Source organism: Eimeria tenella, genomic scaffold, assembly GCF_000499545.2.
Source record: "Eimeria tenella Houghton genomic scaffold, Eth_scaff10, whole genome shotgun sequence".
NCBI classification, from domain to species: domain Eukaryota; phylum Apicomplexa; class Conoidasida; order Eucoccidiorida; family Eimeriidae; genus Eimeria; species Eimeria tenella.
Genome location: NW_013541458.1, coordinates 467865 through 476165, shown reverse-complemented (window position 1 = coordinate 476165; position 8301 = coordinate 467865). Strand labels below are relative to the sequence as shown.

At 55.7% G+C, this 8301-nt stretch overlaps 2 protein-coding genes across 2 annotated transcripts in view; both read right to left on the bottom strand.

Annotated features, from left to right (window-relative positions):
- ETH_00013265 (elongation factor Tu GTP-binding domain-containing protein, putative) overlaps positions 1-4992 on the bottom strand; it is a gene marked incomplete at both ends in the record, with an annotated part of 7628 nt that extends 2636 nt beyond the window's left edge. Inside the window, 4 exons of the mRNA XM_013372579.1 lie at positions 88-354; positions 455-515; positions 1268-1594; positions 1838-4992. Of these exons, the coding sequence (XP_013228033.1) occupies positions 88-354; positions 455-515; positions 1268-1594; positions 1838-4992 (3810 nt within the window). The remainder of the gene's footprint in view (positions 1-87; positions 355-454; positions 516-1267; positions 1595-1837) is intronic.
- Positions 4993-7238: 2246 nt separating this feature from the next.
- The window catches only part of ETH_00013260 (Chromosome III, complete sequence, related), a gene marked incomplete at both ends in the record, with an annotated part of 9550 nt that continues 8487 nt past the window's right edge, over positions 7239-8301 (bottom strand). Inside the window, one exon of the mRNA XM_013372578.1 lies at positions 7239-7410. Within this exon, the coding sequence (XP_013228032.1) occupies positions 7239-7410 (172 nt within the window). The remainder of the gene's footprint in view (positions 7411-8301) is intronic.

The window sequence follows — 8301 nt, the reverse complement described above, 5'->3', positions numbered from 1 at the left end:
GGGGGGGCCCCCGGGGGGGCCCCCCGGGGGCCCCCCCGGCTGCGGGGGCTTGTAAAGGCGCTTAATGCGGGCAAAGTGGGGCCCCACAGCCACCCAAGAGCCTTCTCTGAAGTACCCCGAACGGACAATGACGCGGAGAAGACGGCCCCGGCTAGGGTCCACTACAGAGTCCAGCACGAGGCCCCTCGCGGGGGCCCCCGGGAGGCCCCCCGGGGGGCCCCCCGGGGGCCCCCCTGGGGCCCCCCAGGGCGGCGGGCCCGGCAGCAGCAAATGGTCCAATGACCCCGCCAGCAGCGAAATCGCCGCACCCAACTCCTCCAGCCCTTCTCCAGTTTTCGCACTCACGCCCACAAACTGCGCAGCAACAAACCCTAAACCCTAAACCCTAAACCCTAAACCCTAAACCCTAAAGCGTGAGTTCGAGAGCTGTGGCTAGTGGGCAGCTGCAGCGCACCGGGACATCGCCGCCGTCTTCGTAGCTCACAACGCCCAGAGCCCCGAGCTGCTTCTTCACGCTGCAGCAGCAGCAGCAGCAGCAGCAGCAGCAATGGCTAGCAGCAAGGGAAAAGTGAATTATAGAAGGAGAAAAGCAGCACAAAATGCGTGCAAATGCACTTTTATGGCACTTAAACATTTAAATGGCATTTATGAATTTATTAAATTGGAAAGATGCATGCAAAAAGAAATTTAAAAACTCTTCTCGTGGCTTTTCAAAAGTATTTTTATTTCTCATTTTTGCCAAAGTGAGATGCATGCATGCACCTTGGGGCCCCTGCATTTTCAAAAGTGAATTATTCAATTAAAATGGTACTTTTAATTTAAAAATAAACTAATAGGTGTAAAAAGTAAAAAATGACTTTTAGGAATGTGTGGGGTGGCAGAAGTTTGCTGCTGCATGCAGCAGTTCTTTCGCGCTGCTGTAGTGGCATTTATCCGATTATTTGGTTTTTTTGCTTCTTTTTATTTATATTATGTGTTGTTTATTATTTATTGTTTTTGTTTTTTCAAATTTAAATGAAGCAAAAAAGCAGCAAAATAGACCTCAGATGGCAAAAAAAAAGACAAAAGTGCAAGCCGCATGACACAAAGGACAGCAGCAGCGCAGCAGCAGCAGCGGCGCAGCTGCAGCATCGCGTCAGCAGCAGCGTCTCACTAGCATCAGCGCATCAGCAGCAGCGCAGCAGCAGCCGCGTAACAGCAGCAGCAGCAGCAGCAGCAGCGCAGCAGCAGCCGCGTAACAGCAGCAGCAGCAGCAGCAGCAGCGCACCGTTCGACGCTGGCGCCCGGCCTGTCCATCTTGGTGACAACAACAATGGAAAGAATATTTTTGTCTTTTATTAATTTCAAACTTTCCAAAGTTTGGGGTTTTACTCCTTCATCTCCAGCAACCACCAGCAGCGCAATGTCTGTTGCTGCTGCTCCCCGCCGCCGCATCGACGCGAAGGCTGCGTGCCCCGGCGTGTCCACGCAGGTCACCTGCTGCTGCTGCTGCTGCTGCTGCTGCTGCGGGGGGGGGGCGGAGCAGGGCAGGCTGAAGCTGCTGCTGCTCACCGTCTGGGTGATGCCCCCAGCTTCAGTGGACGCCACACTCGACCTGAAACCATAAACCCTAAACCCTAAACCCTAAACCCTAAACCCTAGCGCCTCAAGGGCAAAAAACGCCTGAGTTCACGTCAGCAGCAGGCAGCAGAAGACACCAGCGACAGCTGCAGCACCAGCGGCGAGCAGTGGCAGCCGCAGCAGCCTGCCGCAGCAGCAACCACTAACAGCAGCAGCAGCAGCAGCAGCAGAAGCACGCAGCAGCAGCAGCAGCACGTAGTTGCAGCAGCAGCAGCACCTGCGCAGGGCGTCCAAGAGGGTGGTTTTGCCGTGGTCGACATGGCCGAGCACAGCAACGACCGGGGGCGCCCTCCACTGCTGCTGCTGCTGCTGCTGCTGCTGCTGCTGCTGCTGCTGCTGCAGTCCAGTTCTGCTGCTGAGTCTGAGCCTGTGCAGGCAGTTCAACTCATCACTCAAGAACTCCGCCTCCTCCTCAGTCAAGCTGGACCCCAGGGTCACCTGGGGGCCCCCCGGGGGCCCCTCCAGCAGCGCCTTCGCCAGGGTCAGTACCCTTTCTGGCTGCTGCTGCAGATGCGCAGCAAGCAGCGCCACAGTTATATTGTTTGCGTCCAGGGCCCCCATGGTCCCCCCGGGGGGGCCCCCAGAACCTGCCGGGGCCCCCTTGGGGGCCCCCTTGGGGGCCCCCAGGGGGCCCCCCTTAGGGGTCCCCTGGGGGGCCCCTAAGGGGGGCCCTAGGAGGGCCCCGGGGGCGCTTGGGTGCAGGAGGGAGAGTGGCGGAGGTGCAGCAGCTGCTGCTGCCGCTGAACGCAGGCTTTCCTGCTGCTGCTGCTGCTGCTGCTGCTGAGCAAAGTCCAGCAGGAACTGGTGCCTCCGTGCTGCAGCTTGGCTACGTAGGGACTCGAGATAAGCTGCTGCAGCGTCCGGCTCTGCTGCGTCGCCTTCTGCTGCTGCTGCTGCTGCTGGATCTGCTGTTGCTGCTGCTGCTGCCGCTCTCTGCTCCTTCGCCTTTCCTTCTGTGGGCTCCGCACCCTCATCAGCGGCTGGCACTGCCCGCGCCTGCTGCTGCTCCTGCTGCTGCTGCTGCTGCTGCAGCAGCAGCAGCTGCGAACGCGCTGCAGAAGCTTCATCTAGCAAAAGACTTGTGAGGGTTTGAATGCGGGGCAGGGCCAGGCCGTGCTTCTGGAAGGTCTCTTCTGCTGCTCTGTGCAGCAGCTCAGCCAGTGCAGCAGCAACTTGCTGCTGCTGCTGCTGCTCCTCCTCCTCCTCCTGCTGCTGCAGCTGCTGCTGCTGCTGCTCAGCAGCAGCAAGCTGCTGCTGCTGCGCCACCCACTCCCTGAGGGCAAATAGACAAGGAGTCGCCAGCCGCCTAGAGATCAGCCTAGGCTGCAGCGGGGGGCCCCCCTGGGGGCCCCCCTTGGGGCCCCGCAGCTGTTTTGCTGCGCGCTGCAGCAGCAGCTCAAGGGGCCCCACAGCAGCAACTCCCACTCGCTTAAGGGCCCAGCGGATCCAGGAGAGGTGGCTCAGCAGCTCGACCCGCAAGTCGCTGCTAGCGCCAGCTGCTGCTGCTGCTGCTGGGGTTGCTGCTGCTGCTGCTGCTGTTGCCGTTGAGGCTGGTTCTGATGCTGCTGCTGCTGTCGGGCTCGTTTCTGTTGCTGGGCTGCCTTTTGCTGCTGCTGCTGCTGCTGCAGTGGAGACCCCCTGCAGCACACTCGCCTCTAGGGCCCCAAGAGCTGACTGCAGCACGGCAGCAGGGTTTTGCTGCGGGTCACCGAAAACATCAGTTGCTGCTGGGTCTGCTGCTGCTGCTGCTGCTGCTGCATCGGCGCTGGTGCTGCTGCTGATGGGAGGGGGGAGCCTCACAGCGTCATACTGGCGCACTGCCCGTGCAACAGCTTCGATCCGTTCCTGCTGCTGCTGCTGCAGCAGCAGCTGCTGCTGCTGCAGCTGCTCCTGCAGCTGCTCCTGAAGGTGCGCAGCCTTCCTGAGGGACATTCTCTTTAATGGCTCGCCTGCTGCTGCTGCTGCAGTTGCTGCTGCTGCTGCTGCGGCCGCTGCTGCTGCTGCTGTTGCTGTTGTTGTTGCTGCTGCTACTTTGCCTGAAGAAGCTTGCTGCCGCAGCATCTGCAGCGCCAGCTGGACTGACGGCTGCTGCGGCCCTGTGGGGCTCTCTGCAGCAGCAGCTTTTCGATTCCTGCCTGGAGGCACTTGCTGCTGCTGCTGCTGCTGCTGCTGCTGTTGCTGCAGCTGCTTCAGTGCTTCCTGCACCCTCGCGCTGTAGATAGCCGTCTCACTGTCAGGCAAGACCACTGGCTGCTGCTGCAGCAATGCAGCGCTGCCTTTGAATAGGTCCATTGCTGCTGCTTGCTGCTGTTGCTGCTGCTGCTGCTGGCTATAGCACATGCTTGCTGCAGGGTCATCAGCCCCACCTGCGCGAAATCCGAACAAAGGCAGTTCTGACTGACCCCTGCTGCTGCCGCCGCTGCTGCTGCTGCTGCTGCCGCTGCTGTCCAAAAAGCCTGAGAAGGGGCCTACTGTTCCTGCTGCTGCTGCTGCTGCTGGTGCTGCTGCTGCGGGCAGCCGCGCGCGCAGCAGCTGCAGCGAAGTCGGCGGGGGCCTCAAAACAACTTCAGCAGCAACAGAGATCTGCGGCAGGGGTCCCCTCCGGGGGCCCCCACTAGAGAGGGGCCCCCTCGGGGGGCCCCCACTAAGCAGGGGCCCCCTGACCAAAATGCTGCTGCTTGGGGGCCCCCCGCGGTCACTCCTCCATCCCTGCTGCGGCCCTGCTGCAGCATCGGTGCGGTTTGCTGCAGCTGCTGCTGCTACTGCCGCTGTGGCTGCTGCTGGCGCTGCTGCTGCTGCTCCTCGCAAGCGTGCTGTTGGCGCTGCACCTTCTGCTGCTTCCGTCTGCCGCTGGGCCCCGTCCGCAGCAGCAGCAGGCGCAGCAGTAGCTGCTGCTGCTGCTGCACGTGCTGCTGCTGCTGCTGCAGGTATTGGTCCCAGGGCTGCCCCGGAAAGCTTTGCGAGGCCCGCTTCAGCAGCAGCAGCAGCAGGGGCTGCTGCGGGTGGCTCTCCGGGCAGCGTCCCCGGGGGGCCCCCTGGGGCCTCTTCGGGGCCCCCCGGACCCTTCTGGGGGCCCCAGGGGGGCCCCCCTACCTGTAGGGGCCCCTCAGGTGGGCCCCCTGCTGCAGAGCCAGGAAGGAAATTGCGGAAGAGACGAGAGATATAAGACAGAGGGCGCGTTGCTGCTGCAGCAGGGCCTGCGCAGTTGGGGGCCCCGCGGGGGCCTTTGCTGCAGTCCTTTCCCGCTGCTGCTGCTGCTGCTGCTGCTGCTGTTGGAGAAGCAGAGGGGGGGGGCCCCCAAAGGGAGGGGGTCCCCAGGCGGGGGAGCTGCGGTCTCTGGCCTGCGCAGCGAAGCCGCAGGCGCCGCTGCATCCTTTTTGCTGCTGCTGCGCTGCAGCAGCAAAACGGCTGCAGCGGAGCTGCTGCTGCGCTGCAGCAGCACAGAGGATGCACAGGTGCTGCTGCAGGACTGGCAGCAGCCTCAGGGGGCCTAGCTGGGATGCATGGGTAAGTCAAAGCCCCCGAAATGAGAGAGGGAAGGGGCCAGAGGGGGGCCCCCGGCCCCTGCAATCCGGTTTAAACGCGAAATGAGTATTAAATTATCAATAACATGGGCATTAACTAACAAATATTTGCCTTTTTGATTAAAATAAACTAAAAATACCAGCGGGGGGCCCCGAGAGCAAAGGCTGGTGAGTCCGGGCTGCATGCGAAGGCGCTGCGGTGTATGCGCAGGCTATTCGCAGCAGAATGAAAGGAGCATTTAAACATTTTTATAATTTTAATCATTAATTTCTTTTAATTTAATTTATAGTTCCATTAATCCATTTGATTACTTCATTTGACTGAGCCGCAGCGGCCCACAGCCGGGGGGCCCCCAGCGCGGCGTGCTCGGGCATCTTCTGTGTCCTTATCCTTCGTTTGAACAGCTTGAAAGTAATTTGTTGAAATCTTTTACTTAAATTAAATTAAATTTAATTCAGTTCATTTATTTCAAAATTTTGATTTAATGTTGACTTCGTTTTGCATCACCGCCGGGCTCTCGGCGCCGTGGGTTCTTCGGGTGTCTTGACAGCTCAGTAGGCCGCATGCGATTAAGTTACTTCGTTTAATTTTGTTTTTAATTTTATTTTAAATCTTTTTATTTCTTAATTTGCTGCTCTCCCAGCTCCCCCAAAGCCCTACAAGTCGAGCCGTGACTTCTTCTCTGTAGAGCTGCCGGAGTGCCGCGTTGCCTTGCTGGTGCTGCTGCTGCTGCTGCAGCAGAGGCCGCACTGCTGCTTGCTCCTGCAGCAGAGGCTGCACTGCTTCTTGCTGCTGCAGCAGAAGCATCCTGCTTCTGCAGGAGCTGCTTCTTGTCTTTAAAGATTTTCTTTTTTGGCATTTTGGCCTCCAAAAGATTCAAAAGAGCTCTGCAGCAAAAGGCGGCCTGCAGGATGTGTATGTACACCCCAAACTGGTGCAGGAGGGCTGCAGAAGCAGCAAAAATAAACTCATGCAGCAGCAAAGCCTCTCTAAATGAACACAAAAGGCTCATTGGCAGCTTTTAAATAATAAAATGACTGCGGGAAGCAGCAGCCGAAGCGGCAGCCACTTCGAACAAAAACAGCAAAAGCAGCAGGGCTCTTGAAAAGCCAAAACTTTGCTGCAGCAGCAGCAGCAAAAAGATAAAAAGAACAATTAATAGACAAGACTGGACGGACCGGGGATTCATCCCGGGACCTCCTGAATGCAAATCAGGCGTGATACCACTACACCATCCGCCCTGGATTCTTTGATGATTTGCTGCTCCCCCCATCAGCAGCAAACTGCAGAAGCAGCAGCAGCCGCAGCAGCAGCGGTCTCTCCACCAGGTAGCGCAGGGCGGCTGCAGCAGCAGAGCTGCTGCAGCTGTTCTGCTGCAGGCCGCTGCGAACGCGGGGCTGCTGCTGTTGCGCCTCTGAGCAGCAGCAGCAGCAGCAGCGGCCACAACGGGGCGGATGGTGTAGTGGTATCACGCCTGATTTGCATTCAGGAGGTCCCGGGATCAATCCCCGGTCTGTCCAATTGTATATTTTTGTTTCCATTTATTTATTTTTTGAATTTATTTCTTTATTTCTTTTTATTTTCTCTTATTCTTTTTCACTTTCTTTCTCCTGTTTTTTATTTGTTCCCTCCACTTTCCTTTATTTGTTTCTCTTTTCGATTTGTTTCTTTATTTCTTTTTCTTTTTTCCTAATTTTTTGCCTTTTTCACCTTCTTTCCTTTTTTTGAGTTCTTTCTTTCCTTTCTTTATTTCTTTCTTTTTCAATTTACTTCTTCATTCGCGTTTTTTTATTTCTTTTTTTCTTGATTTACTTTATTTCTTTCTCTTTCCATTTTTCTTTTTTTTTCACTTTCTTTCTTTCTTTCTGATTTTCTTTTCTCATTTCTTTTCTTTATTTTCTTTCCTCCTTTTCTTTTTTCATCTTCCTTCTTTTATTTTCATTTTCTTGTATTTTCATCTTCTTTTCTTTTCATTTTCTTTCTTCCCTTTCTTTTCCTTTCACCTTTTTTAATTGTCTTTTCAACTTTCATCCAAACCTTGGGGAGTGCAATTGCTTCTCAAAAGCTTTTGCTGCTTCCGTGCAGCGCAGCAGTTACTTTTGCTGCTCCTGCTGCTTCTGCTGCTGCTGCTGCTGTTGCTGCTGGTACTCCTGACGCTGCTGCTGGTGGTGGTGCTGCTTTTGGTACTGCTGCTGCTGCTGATGCTGCTTCCGCTGCTGTTCATGCTGCTGCTGCTGCTGCTGCTGCTGCCTGGCTCTCCGGCCGCTGCGGCCAAATGCAGTGCGGCCTTTTTGAGGTGTACGTACACCTCAGCTGCGACAGCGGGAGGTGTCGATACACCTGAAGTTCAGCAAATGGATAGGTTTTTATTATTATAAAAATATAATAAATGTTTAATTAATATAACTAATATTTCATTAATATAATGAATATTTAATTAATATAATACATATTTGGTTAATACAGCCAATAATTATTTAATTAATGCCGGCAAACTTGTTTAGTGACTCGCCCGTAGCAGCCGTCTGCTTCAAACCCTAAACCATAAACCCTAAACCCTAAACCCTAAACCCTAAACCCTAAATGGCTGGCTGGTTGGGTGTTAGCTTTAACGGCTGGAGCTTGAGGTGTACGTACACCGCAGCGCCCGCAGTCCCGCGTCTGCAGAGTTTTTTTCTGTTGCTTCATTTGTTGATTTTTGCTGCTTGTGGGTCAAAAAGGTGGAAATCTGAAACAAACCCGAAGCAGCAAAGCCCCAAAAGGGCTGCTGCTGTTGCACAAATGCAGCAGCAGCGCCGGCAGATGCTGCTGCATCTGCAGCAGCAGCATCTCCCGGCGCTGCTGCAGCACAAATGCAGCAGCAGCGCCGCCATATGCTGCCGGGCCTGTGCGCCTGCATGCGCCTGTGCAGCAGAGGCCCTCAAAAGCCCCAGGGCCCCACACCCACACATCCCACGCATGCATGCATGTATGCATGCATGCATGCATGCATGCAGGGCCCCACATCCACAAACCCCATTCATGCACGCATGCATGCATGCTTTGGTTGTGTAAATTTGCATGCTTGCATGCAAATTTGCATGCTTGCATGCATGCAATCATCTTGCATGCATGCAACCATCTTTTGGGGCCCTATGCATGCATGCATGCATGCAT